A 21,609-nucleotide genomic window follows, 5' to 3' on the forward strand; every position below is an offset into this window, starting at 1 on the left:
CAACACATCTTTCGTGAAGATTGCAAGTGTACTGATTTAGGAAACTTTTTCTGAAAAGTTTCCAAATACTCCTGTTTTCACCGTAATGTAATTGGAAATCTTCTCGAAAAAATTCCGGCAACAGTCTCTGTTGAAGACGCTGATCGAATTGGAAGACCACCTAAACTAAACGAACAGAAGCTGCTTGATATTTCGGATGATATCACTAAAAGTCAATCAAAGCCAATGCGTAGGGTAGCACAGCAGCAAGATATCAAATTGGCTACCGCACATAATGCAGTAAGAAAACATCTAAAACTTTTCCCCTTCAAAGTAATATGTGTTCAAGAACTGAAAACTACACATCATGCCAAAAGACTAAATTATTTTCAATGGTTTAAACGATTTATTGACCAAAATTACGTAGGTGTCCTCGAAGTAACGTTTTTAACAGATGAAGAATGGTTTCATAAGGGAGGATACATCAATTTAAAGAAAAGAAAAAGATTACTTTCTATAGCAGCGTCGAAAATAGCAGTGTATGGCAATACAGACCACGTACGATTTACATATGTACGAGACATTGCAGTACATCACTTGGTTAAAGTGTTTCACAACAAATTGAAAGGTGTGCAATATGGCACTGATGTTTGCAGAGGTCATTTTCAACACCTTTTATAAACTATTGCAGTTATTGTATTATCCGTTCCTGTAAAATAAAGGAATAAAAATACAAAGTAATAATTAAAAAGGTTTCGTCATTACACGTCAATAATTGCAGTGCACAGCAGCTCTCTGAAAGCACTGTACTAAAGAATACTAATAGAAATATTAAATTTATATCGCATTCATCACAAATGTGATTGGAAATCGTTCTCCACTGATAACTCAGATAATAACAAATCATTCTTGATTATTATGCTTTCTTCCCACCTCACTGCTTTATTAAAACGATTTCGCACAAAATATTAAAATCTTTCAACTTTTTTGTTAGTAAATAAAATAACGAAAGAAACTATGAATAAGTAAAAATTATTTTTTATCTTTAATGCATAGCCCACCAGGCTGACCAAGTGGTAAACTCGTCGTCGCAAGATCACTTGTTTAACAGGTGATTATCGATGTTGAAGGTTCTGTGGTTCAGTTCCTAGTAAAGTAGTTGGTTGTATACGCACTTGAATACTAGACATGGATACCGGTGTACTTTGGTAGTTGGGGTTCAATTAACCATACATCTGATCATCGTCGGGCTGAATCTGTACAAGACTACACCTAATTGACACGTCATGCATATCATCCTTCTCACAATGGGCCATAGGATGGTTGCTTATTTTCACTAGTTGACCAGATTACAACAAATATATTAGGAATATCATAAATAAAAGTTGATAAATGTACGAAGCAAATCATTAAGATTCAAACTCATCAGCAAAGATGTAGTGCGACTAGAGCACGGTTAATAAGTGTATTGTTAAGAATTCTAACTCATTAATTTTTGTTTGTATTTCAGTGATGAAGAAACAGAAAAAAAAATAATTAAGAAAATTGACATCCCGTAAGTGATTTATTTTTCCAGTGAAATAGTATAAAAATAGAAAAATCTGTTAAGTTATATATTGTCATTTATTAATTTCATTATTGAAGTTCAGCGTGAAATAGGGTTTATTTCTAATTCGATTAAACAACGTTGGTAGCGATTTTTTTTCTACTGCTTTTATAAGAGAAGTTACATTCTCGAGATGGTATAACGAAAATTATACTGAAACTAATATAGGAGTAATTTAAAGAATAATTTCGAAACTGTGGTCGTAGAATTTTGATTGTATCATGCGCCGAAATTAAATATTTCACGACTCAATATTTCCCATCGATCGGTACCCATCACTCTGAGTATAAGTGAATAAAAAATATGTAAAAAAAATTTAAAAACCATTCTTTTACTAAATGAACTAAAAAGTAGAAAATAAAAAAGGTTTTTAAAACACCACTACTAAATTAAACACTAAAAAGTAAAAAATAATTTTAGGCCGGTATCTCAGAATGGATTTGACAACAAGCTTTACGTGAAAGTCATAGCTTTAAATTAAAAACATATTGTTTTTGCTAATTTTTTATATGAGTGATGGATGCCCTAAAGAGTGGGGTGCTGATGACAAAGCACCTCTTTAGGTCAACCATCACGCATATAAAAAATTAACAGAAAGATCAAATTTTTAATTTGAAGCTAAAACTTTCACATAATCTTGCGTATCATTATCAAAGTTTGTTGTCAAATCAGTCTGGGATACCGTCCTAAAATTATTTTTTACCTTTCAGTGCGTTTAATTAAAAAGTGGTGTTTTAAAAATATATTTTTTCATTTCTTTTAGTCTAGTTTTTAGTCTTCATAAGATTATACTTTAAAGCTGCGCTAGCACACAGGTTTGAGCAATCTTTCGAAATTTTCATGCCTCCAGTTTCCAATACTGCAGACAGCTTTAAAAGTTTGTACATTCTAACATATTACTGTATATACTCATATACACTTGACTGGAGCAAGATGGAGAAATTGGGGTTTTTTGCTTTTCATTCTTGCCATAATCTAGATGTGCACCCAGAAATTTGTTTTTGGATTCAGTTCATCCTGCTCTCACACGGGCTGTCTGATGAATCATCAGACATAAATATTGAATGTAAAGGTTATATGAAATTTGAATTATTGACTCAGCCGTAGAAAAAAATATTTTCGTTCAATTTAATCAATTGAAACGACAATATCACAAACATCAATAATTCTTGAGGCAAACGCCTGCACCTATAGAGGTGGCTCTGTCAGTTGCACTCACTCCAACTTCTCCGAGGTACTTGGTTTGTCTACCGCCTTAACGTGGCTTGAAGGAACTGACGGTCCATCTGTTCTCTCCCTCAGTAGACCCAACTTACTTTCTCGCTAATCTCGAGTTTCTCTTTGTCTCCATAATGAAAAAGACGTCAACAGTGTATTCTATGTCAAACAGCGCTTCTTTTGAGCCCTCACTCGAAAAAACGTGGTAGGGGTCAAATTAGCGGGATGGAAGTCGAAACTTGTTTTTCGATTAAAAAGAAAAATTGGGTTTGGGAGCTGTAGGATATTTTTTTTCTTTGGGTAGTCGGATCAGGGTCAAATTTATATTTTAGAAAAATTGCAAAAAATTGCCGGTTCGGACCTTACGAGGGGTTTGCGGAGGGGGCCGGGTTGGAAGGGGCCCAAAACGGATACAATACCAAACAGATCCGGGATTGGTCAAACTGTTCCCGAGATATAGCCCAAAATTTATCACAAACATGGATAATTGTTTCACAAAGAAAATATGCATATAAACGAGGTTTCATAAGTTAAAGAGGCATTGTTTCACGTAGCAACTTAGCAATTTAGGGGCATCTTAGCGGCTGGAAAATGTTGCTAAATGTGTTGTCATCAGGAGGAAACCTGTATGCAAAATTTGAGAGCGAATGAATAACCGGAAGTATTTAAAAATTTGATTGAAATGTTAACGAGGTTGCATAAGTTCAAGAGGAATTTTTTTTCACTTAGCAACTTGGAACATCATAGCGAACTGAAAATGTTGCTACAATGTGTTATTATCAAGAGCAAACCTATATGCAAAATTTCAGAGCAAATGGATAAACAGAAGTGCTCCAAAATTCGACTGAATGGTTCCGTACCATGAATCTCACATACATAGTCCAAGAGCGAGTTAATATAAGAGTGGTAAAAATATCTCTTCGCAGTAGCTTATTATGTAATAGAATTATAGTAGTACAATATGTCCAGGTTCAATCGTCATGCTGACCTCTGATCCCTGGAGTTCAAGTTGAGGCAGAACCTCAACGTATATTTTCCAAGATTATTCCCTGTTTTTAGTTAAACTTACACGCTGAAAGAGTGGATTTACTGCAAAATATATTGCAAAACATGGGTTTGAGACGCGTCCAAAATTACGACAAAGAACCAGGAAAATGTACATGGTGACTGTTCATTTATAGTATGATTTTTGAAAATTAATAAACATCTATTCATTAACGTTTGGTTCCTTTGCAAATCACAGCACAGATATTTATTTGAATTTATCATAACATGAATATCTTTCGCGTTACAAGAATTAAATTCTGACGCATCCTTCATAGCGTTATCTTTCCTATCGGTTTGAAAACCTACAATAGCATAGCGCGGTTTATCTATCTGCGACAACGTCGTCACGCTCCATATAAAAGAATTCGTTTGAGGAACGGCTGTATTTTCATGAAGATCACACGCTCTGAACGCCATACTCACATCATTCTTTTCATTTCTCATCTTAGCTAATTTCAATTCATATTCAGGCGCCACTTTTAAATATGGAACAGCCCACACGATTTCTCTTAATTCTATCTTAGATTTACGATCGGAAACCGTAGCGCGTATCGCATTTATATCGCTATCGAAACGTCTCGACACTAATTCCTGTCTATTGTTTATGATTATTTTTTTATAATCATCGGCGAAACCCAACAACATTAATAAAGCTATGCGTAAATTAAAAGTACCGTTTTCATCAAAATCGACTTTATTTTTTCCACTGATCCATCCGTCTACTTTGACCGATGGTAGTAGAAAGTTTGTCACTGAAAGAGCGTTTTTGATACCGGTCGTTATGCCTACATATCTTACCAAGGCTACTTCTTGCGCGTTGATAAGATATAATTTATCCGGTAGTAAAAAGGCGACGGCAAAATTAACTAATTCTGAAGCAGTAAATTTTTGTCCGTTTGCTCCGACAAGTTTTCCAAAAACAATCAGATAACTTTCACCCGAAACAGTACACATATCTGGTTGATTTATAGGGATTTTAATCACCTTTTCAATTTTATTCGCCAATGAATAACGATTGTGGAGTTGATTATATGTTACGGAATCATCTAAACGCGGTATTTGATTGACTGTTAAATAATTCATCTTATACATTTTATAATATGTTATTGTGTTCACGATGGGAAACGTTGTTTTCTGTTGTACTTCCTTCATCATGCGACTTTTATGAAATGTTTAATATTGAAAATCAGTCACATATGCAAATAGATAAAAAAACACACGCGTGACTAAACTATTGATATATCTATTCTACAGGTGTAATATAAATTAGTATGAAATAACATATTAATACAAACAAAACAATCAATTGAAACATTATTTTTGAATCTATATAGAAATAAATAAAGTGATTATCAATAAATGATTAATCTAATGTGGTAGATATGTTTATTGCAATTGAACTAATAGAAAGTAAATGAGAAGGACATTTTCATAAATTATTTTCAAATACCTCAACAAAATCATTTTTATTATGGTAGTATTCTTCTAATGCTATGTAATCAAGAGTAACATTACTATTAAGAGTTATTATTATGCGTAATTCATCGCGCATCAATATGCGATTCAATACGCATTTTTGCTCATTATTGAATGAGCAAAAAACATTAAAATCATCAATAAATTGAGTAATTTGAGATTTTATTGGTTTATTCCTTACCTTAAAGGAATAACTAATATAAAATTTATGAGTGCTCGTGGATGTATTGTTATCTCTTTTATAAATGATTAAAAATCTAAATCAATAAACTACTGATCTTTTCCCGACGTTGATATGATTACATCAACTTTACTAATTGGAAGGAAATGATAAGGATGTTTTGGCAAATCAGCATAAAGCTCATCAGGTTAAACATAAAATTCATTTATTACAACAAAATCCCAAAAACCATCCATGAATAATTATTTTTAAATGCAATATATCCCAATGAAAATATTTTTCAATATCATTTGCAAAATTTTCAATACGATCTTTAATTTCCCGTTTTATTGGTTTGTTAGATGAGCAAAATGAATATTTAATATTCTTATTTTTTTGAAGGTTAAATTCAGATTCTATACTATACTATCAAAAAGCTCCATATTATTATCATCTAGATATATATACAGTAAAGATGTATTATCAATAATGTATTTGTTTTAATTTGTTTTCACGATAATTTTGGCAATAAAAAATTGGGTTAAATAACATCACTCAAATCTATCTATGAATTATAAAATTTATGGAATCCGAGCTATTTTACATACGCCTTGTTGCCTTTTCGTTTGAGCATTTTCTCAATGATATACATCTTTGTGTTCAGATTTTTGCAGTTCGTGTTGATGAAAACATCCTTTTCTGAGTTCATTTCTATTATCAATTAGTTCATATGTAACCGATCGAGATTCAGCGTGCACCGTATGTATTTTGAATATTTCATTCGCCCAATTCGGTAAATAACCTTTTTCGAATACTTTTTTATGTTTGCTTATGCGAACGTAACCGCCAACATTAAATTTAATTTTTACAACACTCTTTTTTCTATCGTATACTCTTTAAGTAGAGCTTGTAGCATATCAATCCACTTGCAGCTTTCCTTTTCTGTAAATTTAGTCCACGTTTTCGTTTCAAGGTTCTATTGAAGCGTTCAGTTACCGCAGCTTTTTTATCTGAATATGTAGAATAATGATTTATGTTGAATTGTTTCAATAGAACTTTCACTGATCAATTTGAAAATGTTTCATCTTATGCTTTTCAAATATTGGTTGCAAAACGGACGCGACCTCTTTACCCTCTTATTCCGACCTCTTATTCTTTAACGAGATAGAGTACGCGAATTTAATAAAACAATCGATAGCAGTCAAAAAATATTTATAATCCTTACTGGTTCGAAATACGGTATCATTTTGACTATTTCTGCTTGTACAAGGTCGGTAGACCTTGAATTCGGTCTTTCTAGTAGGATAATTACGGCTAGCCAGCTTGTGTAATTTTTTCGCTAAATCGGCTTTGATAGATATTCCCGTACTAAAAAGAAGAAAAAAATAACATAAATAATAACGTTATAAATAAATAATAATGTTTATTAGATTAATCCGACTCGTCTTCCCGTTCTTCCTTTGCTGTTGCCGCGATTTGTAACTTATTAAAAGTTTTTTCATACAACATGTTTATAAAATCATCAAATTCCATGTCGGTATTAAAATGACTACGTCTTCTTTTATATTTAAGATCTTTAAAAGCAATATTAAAAAATCGTACACAATTCGGATCTTTTAATTTTTTATAAACAATTTTAAAATTGGGATATCTTTTTTTTAGTTTATTCAATGCACGATCTAAATTTGTATAGTGAACGCGAATAGCATAATATTTATTCTCTTCATTATCTTTAATTTAATTCAAAATTATAATGCAATTATCACATTCATCGAGTGGAAAAAGTGTAGATAAATATGGTGTTGTCATGATTTTAATTTTTTTTACATTACCTTTTAATTCGTCAATTTGCAACTTACGTTTTAAATTTTCATCTACTTTTTTTATTTTCGATTAGCAATTCTTCTTGCTTATTTTTTATATCGCAACTTCGAATTCTGCTGAATATTATCGTTTTGATATGACTTAAAATCTTTGATGAAAAAAATCTTTTATAATTTTATTACATCGAACATAAAAACTTAGGATATCCAAGATGCTATTGCTAGTATTAAATAAACACAAACACACGTTCCTGTTATAATTTTGAAATTACCACCCGTAACTTACGACATTATTTCTTCGGCCGGAATTCCGGCCGATAAGATATATTGTAATAACAATTTAGATTGTTTATTTTCATTCCATTGTTTAAATTGTTTCCCACCATCATGACATAATTTTGTTGCTTTGAAAAAACCCGTATCTCCATAAATTATAAGTTTAAAATCACCAAAGATATCATACGAATAGTTATCATTAATCTGTTCATAACACTCATCGATTAAACTCATTTGTAAGTCTATATTAAAACCATAATTATTATCAACAATAAAATGTTGATTTTAAATATTTTTAATTTTATACTTAGAATCATAAAAACGTCTAATATTTTCAATAAATTGAATAGTTTAAATTATACAAGTAATATTAGTGAAATGGTCTACAATAGGCAATATAGAATTGAAAAAGTGGAGTTTACAAAGAGCCAAAATAGTGATTCAGTTATCGCAACAATTGAAGTTTCCAGAAAAATATTTATCTCAAAGATTTAATAATCTTATGAATCAGATTTGAATGAAATCGATCAATCAAAACATCTATATATAATTTATAAGAGTTTGAAAAAAATGTCTAATGGACATAGTTATCTTGATGTAGAGTTTAAACGCGGTATTGATGTTACAAATTAAGTCGTATACAATTTAGAGGTGTAATGTATTTGTTTGTCATTTTGAAATAAATGTAGATTTAGAACTCCATCGCGTAATTGTGTTGTAGTTGATAAAAATAAAATACGATCTTATTGTAGTATTTCGGGTTTTGTATCATTTGAATCTAGTTTTTATATAAACTATTTTGATGGTCGAAATTCCAGCTACCAAATGTTTCCACAGTCGACATCGGCTTTTATCCCGTCAAAAGCCGCAGTTGTGATTCCGGCATCGGCTTACTTTTATAAAATTCAATTAACTCTTCTTATTGTTTATTTTCAACCGTGAAACTAAACTAAGCTAATAGAATAGATGAAGGCTAATTTTTTTTTTCTTCTTTTCACCATATATTCATCGATATCTTTATGACCGTAAGGAAGTGTATCTTTAAGGTTTTCTAATATGAATCTTTTATCATTGTTTGGAGAGAGAGCTTTTTTACACTGATCAATCGAGTAAATTTCATGATTAAAAGTACGTATTAATTTCGATGGGGAATATGAAATTTTTCTGTTGAATAAACAATCTTTATACATTTCATGATTTAAAACTTTCAAATTATAATCTTTATCAAATATATGAAAACCCTTTTTAATCTCCTAGGCTGTTTTTTTTTGTTGTAAATAATAATCGGTCACACCCGAAAGTAATGAATATATTTTAGCTCTTAACACAACAAAAACATAGATTGGTTGACCCTTCATTTCATTTTTTAAACGACCTATATCATATTTACTCGATGCGTAAACATTTCGATTTCTTTCATTGAAACGTTTGTTATCCCCCAAAATTGATTAAAATGCTCATGCTACTCGTTTTTCATCAGATACAAACGGAGAAATCATACTTTTGGGAATGGATTTTTTTCTCTAGCGCGAGTAGAAAATCTTTACGCGATTCGTGTAAGTGTTTCGGATATGCTTAATCGACTTTTAAATAAAACCCATTTCCGCATCATTTTTTCCATCGTTTAGACGTTTTATGAACAAATATTCAATTTCGTTTTCATCACATCATCTGAATCCGTCTACAAGCAACGGTTCAATCATACATTTCCCATAAAGGGATCTAACAACATAATATTTAATTAATTTTATCGGTTCAAATACATATCGGGATCTGTAACGAGTTCTGATTGCTGCTTCGTAGCCTCGAAGGCTGCAACTCACGGTAAATGTGGAGCAGATACATAATTATACGGATCTGAATTGTTTATTTCAATCATTTTATTACGAAAACTCTCAAACACATCAGCCAACAACATGACATCCAATTTCATATAGAAATCATTGTATTCACCGAGCGTCTTAATTTTAAATCGATTCCAAACGTTTTGCGCGTGCATATAATCCGATTCGGAGGTGTTTTGTTTCTTTAAATGATCATAAAACGATTCGATGGGCGACAGTTGTGTTTCATGAAAAAGAGTTGCCGATTTAATATATGTATATGGATAAAAATATCTTTACGTTAAATTAACAACTTTAATACATCTATTTTTTTATTTTATTATCGTTATAATTTTTTTTATATCAGTTTGAAACTGTGGATAAGTTGTTTTAAAGCATATATATGCTACGTGACCGTCTGACAGTTTACGACAACTATGAAATAAACTTTGCACTAGTTCATTAAGGCTAAAAGATAGAAATTTATATGAGTCTATAAATCGATACGATATTTTATTCTTGAGTGTTATAGATATAAACTTTTCACTATCGTTTGCTAAAAGAATACTATATTATAGTCAGATGGTAGGGTCAAAGGTCAACGATGTAAAGAATGATTGACAGCTGACGTCATGTTATAAGAAACGGGATTCCCATGACGTCCACAGCAATCTATATAAAAAAACACAATAGGTAGAACCTCATGGAGCATCTCAAGCATATGTTTTACTACGAATTTTTCACTAAATCAACTGTTTCAACATGTATATTTAACGTGAACACACATCCTTCATTGCAGGCAACCTTTCTTTAATGTATTCGAATAAACCCGCGAAAAAAGCCGTCCAGATTCAATCGTCATTTCGTAGTTGGTTCTTTTCTGGAATTTTTGGATGCATCTCAAACCCGTGTTTTGTTATAAGTAGTACGGAAATGGGCATACGGCGCCAAAAATGACGTCATTCCAAGATTCATTAGACATTCCAAGACGTCACTAATTCAAGATGGCGGTGGTCGGCCATCATGGATTGTGACGTCATTGGCGCCGGTACCCCGTCAGTGTTGCCAACTTGATTTATTTATGTCGATAGTGAGTCAGTGTTGCCAACTTGATTTATTTTTTGTTGACATGTTTATATATTGAAGAAATATTTCAAAGGTTGGTATCACTGTTGTGTGGCGGTCGATTTGAATTAATTAAATAAATAAATAATATTTAAAGTGAAAAACATTCTGTCGGCTAGAGGATTCGAACCCGGTCATGACGGGACGCGACCGACTGACGCCTTAAATCGGCTGCGGTGACTCCCTGATGTAATGAGTGAAAAACGTTCAACGTAAGCTGTGAATTTTAACGTCACATCAGTCTGTACACACACACAAACACACATGCACACACATGCACACACACACGCGCACACACATACATATACACACAAGTGAATATAGACGTACCTCGAGGATGATCCTGGTCGTCCAGGCGATGGCGTCGGGAGGCGTTACAGGTTCTCGTCGTAGATCGTGCACCAGGAGGCGGTGGCGGCGATGTCTGCTACGACACACACACACACAAACACACACGCACACACACACGCGCACACACATACATATATATACACACAAATGAATATAGACGTACCTCGAGGATGATCCTGGTCGTCCAGGCGATGGTGTCGGGAGGCGTTACCGCGACGGAGAGAGGTTCTCGTCGTGGATCGTGCACCGGGAGGCGGTGGCGGCTGTGTTTGCGTGCGTGCGTCAGCGGAGTGACGCAGAGGTGTTTACCGTGCGAGATGCGGCGCTCGACTGAAGAATTGTGGGACCGACGTGGTCTGAAGTTGTCCGATTGACCAATCGCAGCGTTGGAATCGGCGCATGCGCACTAGCCGTTAGTGCGTACGTGCGAACTCGAACGTCGTCTCTAATAAGAGCGGATGCGATAAGGAAAATGTTTTTTTTAATAATTATCGGATCACTAATACAAAAGTGACTTGAGTTGTTGTAACTGGTTAAATCCGGTTGTGTCTGGATCTGTAAAAGGAAAAAAAAGTTATGAAATGAATTTAAGTGTTGGAACACTCTCCTCACCATTCGCAAGTGTAATTCGACAACAGATGGTGAATCTGACATCGGATTACACCGCAGGCCTTGGAACCTTCATCCAGTAATGCCGATCGACTAAATTTTATTTCTAAAAAATAGTTTTACATTACTGTATGGGGGTTTAGAGTGTTGTTGCATTTCCACACCACCCTAGAGGTAGTAACCGCGGTGCGTTGAGATTTTTTTTTTAGAGTGATATCTCTCCCCAGTAGGCCTACAAAACACTCGACTATATATATCTTAAGAAACGTCTTCATGATACTTCTTTACAAGAAAGAACATCTATGTTAAACAAAAAAAAAATCCCAAGATAACTCTAATTTATGTTATAGTCCTTAAAAGGACTTATTTAAACATCGTAGAAATTAAAAAATTCGTTGACGGTTTTCTTTATACTCTTCTTTGCGTTTCGTATTCTTGTATAAAATAAAATAAAGAGAAGCGATGTGACGTCCTTTCATATATCGATTGGTTTAATGTAATCGAATTCTGAATTTTCATTTGTGTCGTACGCCACCAACAGCGGTTGGGTATCATCGTCACAACCATCGGCAGAACAATCTACCTCATCACGACCTCTGAAGAAAAGTCCTCCGTCCGTCGCTACATTAGCTGTTACTCTTCTTCTTTCGTTTGCAGCAAACACGTTTACAGCGAGTACGGTATTTTTTCGATGCGACGTATTGAGATTTTTTAACACGGACGCATTCAACTTCATATTCGACGAACGATTTAATTTCAACGCCTTTACGTTACCGTCGTCACCGTAGAATCCAGAAAACAGTACTTCTTTGCTGTGAATAAGTGCGATAGCTTGTTCACCGCATTCAAATTCGCAATAATATTTTCGTCCATATCCAAAATCATCATCATTGAAAACCACTCTTATGGTCAAGTTATCACCGTTTTTATCAAAATCATGATCAGATAAATCGACAATATATACGTAACTGTGTTTTAATTTAAAACACATAGTCGTCAGTTGTTGGTCACCAACGCGCACGCGTACATCTTCTTCACTAAACTGAATCATGTTTACAACTCGAACGTTTCTCAACAAATAAACTGCTTCACTCAGTTACACTGTATTTATAAGCTCCTCCCCACCACCACAACTATCACACCCTACTATCAACGAATCAGAATGTCACAACCTCCCCTCCACAATTCGAAAAAAATTCATCTGATAGGTATGGTGATATCCTGACAAGTGCAGTTTGTATGATTTGAAGCTACAATTTTTCAATTTATTGTTAAACACTCTCCTCACCATTTGCAACAAAATCCGATAGTAGATAAATCTATTACCAGATCGTGTCGCGGGCCTTGGAACAACTACATTCAATAAACGTAACTAAATATCGTTTTCTATCTTGTTTACTTTAAAAGAAAACATTTTTTAAAAAACAATAATTAGTTACAAATTTATAGATGGGGGTTTAAAGTGTTTTTTGTTGTGTGTATGTATGTGTAATTTTGTGTTGTTTGTTTAATGTGTTGTTGTCCTGAAAAGGACAGTTTGAATAGCTACCAAGTATTACTCGAATACCACATCGAAGGCTTTTCCGATGCGTCCTTTGAAGACAAGTTTCAGCTTCATTTCAGTTATTGTGTCAAATTCGTCCTCTTTCAATGTTTCCGCAAACCTTCTCGGCAAGTAAACATTAAACATCGTTTCCTCACCTTCACGTAAACGACACACGATACTTTTTCCATACCGCGTTGCAATTTTTCTTAACCATACAACCTCGTACGGTTTTCCAATCGTAAGATCACCAACGCTCTTCGTCTCTAGGTTGGTTGCAACAAGTCGCTTATTCAATTGATGAATAAAATCTTTTCTGTTACCGTCAGTCATGATGATGTTGTTATTTCTTCAAACGTTAGCTTTAGAATGAGACTGGAGCGATTACAAATGGCTATTTATACCCACACATCTGCTTATCAACATCCGCAATCGGTATTCCAAGAATCGACAATTAATATTTATTTTAATTGCTTAACAACATCTGGTTGAGCCAATTATTTTTTCTTATCAAAGCCATAAATTATTTTTATTTTAAGTTCTTATCTACTAATCACATCCGGTCGAGCCAATTATTTCTTATCAACGCTATAAATAATTTTTTATTGTTATCGTCATGATAATTAATTCCGCGAATTGAGCCAATTATTTTTTTTATCAAAGTCATAAATTATTATTATCAATATTTATTTTAATTGATTAACAACATCTGGTTGAGCCAATTATTTTTTCTTATCAAAGCCATAAATTATTTTTATTTTAAGTTCTTATCTACTAATCACATCCGGCCGAGCCAATTATTTCTTATCAACGCTATAAATAATTTTTTATTGTTATCGTCATGATAATTAATTCCGCGAATTGAGCCAATTATTTTTTTTATCAAAGTCATAAATTATTCTTATCGTCACGAAAAATAATTCCAAGAATCGTATTTATTTTAGTTCTTATCTACTATCCACATCCGGTAGAGCCAATTATTTCTTATCAACGCTATAAATATTTTTTTTATTGTTATCGTCACGATAAATAATCCCACGTGCCAATTTAAAATTATATTTTCCTTATGAAACAGTAATCACAAATAAACAAACATTTACCACCACCACAAAAAAAAATACATTTGTTCGAGTTGCATTTCCACACCACCCAAGAGGTAGCAACTGCAGCGCGTTGAGATTTTTTTTTATGCGAGTGATATCTCTCCCCAATAGGCCTACAAATACTCGTGCAAAATTTTACAAACTGATTTTTATATTCTCGTTGAACTCATCAACGTCACCGTTGGTGAGTTTTTTCTTTCCATAATAAGTTAATTTCATCGAATGATTTTTTACAACGTTCAATTCATCGTCGGTAAATCTGTTTGTATACGTCTTTGGTAATAAGGTTTGAAAGCTGTCCGGTTCATCCGATTCGCTGTCAAACAATATAACGCAAATACGGAGTTCGCCGTATTGAGTAAATATCTTTCTCATTTCCAACAGTACGTAGCTCACACCGATATCAAGATCGGTCAACCTCCTGAACGGTATCTTCTTTAGAAAACAATATTCATCGTTGAAAACGTTAATAAATGCTACGGTGTCCATCTTAACATTCGCAGTGCTCACACTCGAATGACAATTGCAAGTGTGATTTACCTTCTTACCCCCTATTTCCACGACAATTTTGCAAAACAACCGATAGAGTTCGTTACGATCGATAACTGTACAGGCGAACGGACTTTCCCATAACACTTCGTATTTATTGACACGTACCATAGCGTGCATTCTTTTCACGTTTTCAATAATCAATTCGCACGAACATAAGTATTCTGGTAGACCACGACCGCAGTAGTCGAATTTCTTACAATCGAAAGCATGTATTTCATCATTAACATCGTAGTGGGTGGTAAGCATCATAAAACAATATTTGCAAATATACGATGCAATAAACCTCAATTCGTTTACCGAATCGCTAAACGTTTTCATCATCGCTGCTATATCGGGTCGTCACTATAGTGAATATAATGTCTACACAATCCGTCTACAGTATCTATTTTTAAACTGTCTAAATATTCTTGTAAACCGTCGTGAAGTTCAGCGTAAGTGGCGTCGTAATTGAAAACCACTCTAACCGTATTTAAACGGTGTATGTCTGCGGTAATACTTGTTGCGTGAGGAAACGCAGCAATTGTAAGTTTCATAAGATGACGCAACGTTCTTACGCGACGATTCGGAAAAAATCTAATCGTCCACACCGATGCGGCTATGTCAACGTCCATCGCTAAACTGCGGATGGAATTACACATCGGAAGGGGAAAAAATAGGTTTACTATAAAACACTCTCCTCACCGTTTGTAACACAATTGATAGTGGATAAATCCAATATCATATCGTGTCACGGGCCTTGGAACCACTACATTCAATAAATGTAAATAAATATCGTTTTTTTTTTAATTAAAAAAACAATAATTAGTTACAATTTATTGTATGGGGGTTTAAAGTGTTTTTTGTTTTGTCTACGCGTGTAATTTTGTGTTGTTTGTATAATGTGTTGTTGTCCTGAAAAGGACAGTTTGGGAAAGACGGTGAGGTGACTAGTTGAAATAGATTTTTATATAGCCAGTCACCGCTTGTCTACACATCCCACATGGAAGGTTGTGTTGTATTAAATACCGTACACAATCTATGCAGAATGTGTGACCACACGGTAGTATCGTTGCTCCTACACATGCAATCAGACATATTTTACATCGCAGTGTACTGGTACGCACCAAGTTTCTAATACTGGTAACCACTCTTGCTTTAGCAAGTTCGAATGATGTCGATGTTCTCTCACCCATGTTCGTCTGATGTGCAGCTGTGTTGTGAAATGAATGATGTAGTGAGCAGAGCGACAAATATATATACCTTATCAGTGCTATGGACCCTGTACTTCCTGTTATTTCCCGCTTGTTATTTTAAATTTAAAAAAAAAACGGTTACATTTCCACACCACCCACGAGGTAGCAACCGTGGCGCGTTGAGATTTTTTTTTTTACATGAGTGAAATCTCTCCCCAATAGGCCTACTGTAAAACACTCGAATCTTTTTTTTATATTTTTTTTTATATTTTTTTTTATTTATTTTTTTATTTTTAATTTTTTTCATCAACATCTTGCAGCAGACTGAGCTCTACAGCGGTATTCGACGTGGAACAACATGTTCAAACGAAAGCGGTACGTTTTCCTTGATGCAGTTTTGACAACGAGTTGAGTGGTGATGCACATCCATCCTTTCGTTACACCAACAACATTTTACACACAATTCGTTGAAGGAATAGTAATAACCGTTTTTTGCCAATTCCTCTTTGTTTTCCGCGTTTGTGTTCGCAAACGATCGCAATCGATCGGCTTCTCTCACCAGATCCAACGGCTTTTTACACATCTTCAACCACTCCATGTAGAAACAACCGGTTTGTAACGCACATTTTCCACTCTCATTGTGCGTGTGGTACGGATAATTTACGATATAATTTGAATTCGGTTTCGGTGCGCCGTCCGGTATCTGACGAACATCGTTATGAAACCGTCCCAAAAATTCCACTTTCTCCAACCCTTTGGTGTGTATTGTGGCAAACTGCGAACATAACGCCTTCATGATATCGTCGTTGTATACGACTTCGCCGTAATTCCAATCGATTTTGTGAAAATTCCTCTCCAACCATCCGACCATCCGTTTGTATTTAGATGTCAACTCAGACTTTGGGTACGGTGATCGAAAGTGAAGAATCATATAGTTTCCATCACCGACAACAGCAAGTTCTTTAACTATAAACTCACCTCGTTTGCCGAGAAAGCCGTGATACTCGATAACTCCTTCCATGACGATCGCTCATCCGTGTATGAGGATGGCGATATGTAACCACCAACGATGTCTATGAAATCACAATGTTGGTGGGGGATATCCCTTCGTTCCCCTTATCCGCCTTCTTTTTGTCCTTCTTCTTCTGCTTCTTATTGGTCTTGGTCTTTGTGATCGTGTGTTCAACTGAAGAAGGTTTATCATAAGATTTTTTACGCGGATTTCTCCTTTTGCGGATCTTCGTTGGTTTCGATTTAACCTCCTTCTCAGTCGGTTTCGTAACTTCAGGATGGTGATTGATGTTATGCAAAGAATCGTTCATGAATAGAAACGATTGAACGTCGTCTGGCGAATATACACCACTTCCTTCCATGACGGATGCTCAACAACTACTGATTTGTATGCGCGCAGTCGGATTAAGCCTTTTTATACTTTCAAAGTAGAAGTGGTGGGGGTTACCCCCTCCACATCTTCTTCTTCCTCGTTTAGAGGACCATCATAGTCATCATCACCATGTGCATGTAACGTTATGTTACGTAATGAGATTTTGGTAGCGTTTACCTTTGGTAACACTGTTGTCCTCGCTGAAGGTAATGATGTCGTTACATTCACTATGTTTTTCCTCTTCAATGCGGTTTTGTCGATGTTTACCTTTGGTAATACTGTCGTCTTCACTGAAGGTAACGATGTAGTGATGTTGCTAACTACGTCAGCAGACAGGTTTTTTGAAGATGATGGTGATGATACGGTAGCGTTGTAAAAAATGGACAACACCTCCACAGACGATGAATTACACCATACTAACGGTATGTTAACCGGTGATTGTGTAGAAAAAGTCACTCTACACCGTATCGGTTTGATCGTTGTACAAGATTCATGCGAAAAGTCGCCCAGTAACAGTGTTACGATTATTCCAACTGCAATACCCGTTTTAAATATGCTAAATGTTATCAACCATTTCGTAAACCGTCGCCACGTAGCTAATATTTGCTTTTTACCTTCCTCTCCCCGTCCACTACCTAATTGATCCATCTCAAATACCACCGGCATTACATACGTTTTTTCACTATTCCACTGAGCGGAGTGTACGTGACGATGCTATCATGTATAATGAGACAGTAGGCAGTCGTGTTGGCCGGTATATTGTTTTTAGTATCGAAATCGATACGTACATCTACTGTTCCTGTTTTAAGCGATCGTTCTGACGGGAACAGTCGATAACTATTAACGGTACACTGGTTTTGAAATCCGCCAAACTGTAAGCGGGACATTCGTCCTGCGGTTTGTTATAATACCCGGACCGAAAGCTGGCGAACATTTCATACATCATATTCACATCTCCCTGTAGATTGTCGTACGGATAGTACTGCGAATTCAAATACAGACGAACGTTTACCAACTCGCACATATCGAAGTTCGTCAATGATTTTGTAGCTTTATCTTTTCTGTCGGTCTGTAAACCGAATATCACGTATCTCGGTCTCTCCGTTTGCGCACATGTTTTTACCGTCATTGAATGTATGTTTGTTTGTGGTAGAGCCATATATTCGTGGATCTGCCATGTACGAAAAGCAATAGCTAACGGTCTATTTCGTTCTACTACCTTCTACAAATGCAATCGCATCGTATCGGCAACGTGAACATACGGAATTTTCCACGCTAACTTAGTCACTTTCAACTTGGAATCAGGCGCCTCTTTTGAAGACACTAATGCGTTCACGTCGTTGGAAGATCTAAGCAAAACCAATTCTTGTTTGACATTCAATATTATGTGTCTGTAGTCTTCGGCGAAACCCATAAGCATACGCAGCGGTACGTAGAAGCAAAATCTTCCCGTGTTTTCTTCCAAATCGAACTTATCCGACGCTTTGAACTTCCACTCGAAATTTTCCAAAATATTTTCTTCGCTTTTACGCAACGAAAGAATATTCTTTATCGTTGTCGTTATTCCTAGCTTTTGTACGCGACACATTTCCGTACCGTTTATCTCGTATCGTATCTCTTCGAAGAGAAACGGTATCGCGTTGTTTGTTAACCACGATTCCGTTGCCTTTTTATCGCCTGCTTTAGTAGTTAACGCACCTTCGACCATCAAATAGCTTTTATGCGGTAAAGTGTACACATCTTGTTGGTGTATCGGAATCCGGATTTCATCGTTGTTGTTGTAAGTCGCCGAAGCGTACGGTAGATGGGTATGGTATTCGTACTGTGTGATCGTGTTATCGAACGAAACACTTTCACCGACGTCCAACATATTCGCTCCTGCCATTACTGTTCACTAAAACTGTAAAACCAAGTTTACGAAGAAACAACACGTTACGCGATGTTAACGCTTTGGTGTTTGCACGTCGACTGATCGGTTTGCGTGTCGTTTCGCTACTAGTACCAACGATGTTGTATATTAACCCCATCTATTGGCTTTCTTTTTTACTTCGTTTTCCTTTGTAAATGCAATCTCACCGTAACGGTTTCACCGCGAAAATTAATCGGTTTTCCGTCTTGATCGGTAAACTTTATAGCGATATCGTCTAAGCTCTTCGTATTCACCGGTAGATAGATTATATTCTTCGGCGATTCGATTATTTTGAAACCAGGCGGTACGCTTAGCGTGAATTCGTGCAACACGTGTCCCTCTGATCCGTTCGTGTAGGAGCCTCGTATAAGGTTGCATTCGACCCGTACGGTGTTCACGTTGTTAATGGCAACTGGCTTCGATGACTCGTGCCATATATTCGCCGTCAGATTAGTTTTCTCGAACCCCAACAACGGTGCTAAACTATCCGTTGATGTCAAATCGATGGCAGCGCTGCATTTAAGTTCGCATTTTAACGTGTTGTTATTCGGACGCATAAGTAAATCTATTTTGCTTTTGTCTTTGAGTTCATCGCTCAAGCGTTTGGCGATATCATCCACTTCGTACGATCCGGTCGCTAGTGTCAGCTTAATCGGTTTTTGAGGTTTCTTTGGTATAACAGTAAATGTGTTGTTGATTCCCTCTTCGACTTTTGGAATCGAGTTGTATGTGGTTAAGTTTATCAACGCCAATTCCCAATCGCCATCAGACAAATCCAATGGCGGAAAGAATGTAGCGTGTAAGAACGACGTAGTTCCACTTATGCAAAACATGTTTACCTGTAGGCTGACGAATCACGACTGATAAATTCAAGACATAAATGACCGCAGATAACCGTGTTTATACTCTGTCTGGCGTTATAATTGAAATTTATAATCTAATCGAGTGGAAAATAACGTATCAATTCGTTAGGTGGACGCAGATTACCGAAACTGTCGATATAGTCCACCATCCGTCCACGTTTTCTATAACATACCCAGTGTGTTCCATGACCAGTACTGCGGTCAAGATTAACTATCGCAGTTTCGTTAATCTTCGGTTGTGTAGGTAATGCGTCCAACATGAAGACCCCTCGAAAATCGGTTATATTTAGTCTTCTCGCGTACCACATTAGTTCTATGTTCGATAGCGGTCGCACTGGTATTCCCTTTATTGGAGACGACGACGACGACGGTGACAACGTTTTTTTTTACCGCCCATCCCCGATCCGGTCAAAGGGTAGGGCTTAAGGTATAATCCCTGCCTTGCAGCGCCCGCTTTTCGTTTCATCATTTCGACAAGGCGTTTTATATTATTCCTTTTTGTTCGTCTTCTTCGTCTTCGTACTCTTCCACCGCCGAACTTTGCTTTTAATTTCATCTCGTTTGTAACCGCCAATGCCGTAGCTTTTTCCGCGATACTCGAATCCTTAGCTTTAATTCTTTCCCAAGCGCTATCGGCTAATTTACGATCTGCTGCCGCTCTTCTTTCGTTATCGCTGTACGTTGCGTATGCGATATCGTGTTCTTTACAAGCGGCGTCCAACTTGTTTACACCGGGATCGCCTCTCTTTAATCGTTTTTTTAAATTCGTTCCCGGTCCGCAGTACTGATATCCCGGAATATGTAACTCTATCGGTAATAAATCGACCCCTTTGTTTACGACCGTACCCACAACCTTTTTGACACCTTTTAATGCTTTATCACCTATATAGGATCCTAACGCTCCTGCAGCTCCTGCTGTTAGAGTTGTTAACAGTCCACCGCCTCGTTTAAGACTGGCTATTCGTTTAGATCTTCTCACCTTACCCTTTTGAACGGGAGAACATTTTGACCTCCTCACTCTTGCCATGTCGGATAGACAATGAACTTGTTTACAACATTCTACCATCTTACATTGGATCCATCTTCGACAATCGTACCATATTTTTATTCACATCATCCGAGACCGGGGGACGTATCATATTTTTATTCACATCCTCGTCCTCCGAAACCGGGAGACGTATCATATTTTTATTCACATCATCATTCTTCATTGTCTTATCAGCGATTGGAGGACGCACCATATTTTTTGTCGCATCCTCATTCTCCTTTGTATCTTTACTATTTAGATCTGTGTTTGCAGAATCGCTTTGGTGATGATTGTCAGCGGTTAATATACGCATAAGCGATATTTGATTTAAGTTTCTGTTAGCGCTGTCATTAATGTTTAATACAAATTTGTAAAAATTAAATAGTGCGCGTGTTAAAAGCAAATTAATTATTTGCTTTTCATCGAAAAGTTTTTTTGTAAATAGTTGACAGTAACGACGTCCGTCTTTTCGACAGGATCAACGAATCTACATATTCGCTTATTTTAAATATCCACAACACCGTTTTTAATCGTTAAAATCCCATTTGTCAATTTGTCTACGT

At 35.8% G+C, this 21,609-nt stretch overlaps 1 protein-coding gene across 1 annotated transcript in view; it reads left to right on the plus strand.

Moving 5' to 3' along the window:
* The window catches only part of LOC142333454 (uncharacterized), a 111,851-nt gene that overhangs the window by 79,852 nt on the left and 10,390 nt on the right, over nucleotides 1-21,609 (plus strand). The window contains exon 15 of the mRNA XM_075380597.1: nucleotides 1,490-1,534. Within this exon, the coding sequence (XP_075236712.1) occupies nucleotides 1,490-1,534 (45 nt within the window). The remainder of the gene's footprint in view (nucleotides 1-1,489; nucleotides 1,535-21,609) is intronic.

This window comes from Lycorma delicatula, chromosome 12 (genome assembly GCF_047948215.1).
Source record: "Lycorma delicatula isolate Av1 chromosome 12, ASM4794821v1, whole genome shotgun sequence".
Lineage (NCBI taxonomy): Eukaryota > Metazoa > Arthropoda > Insecta > Hemiptera > Fulgoridae > Lycorma > Lycorma delicatula.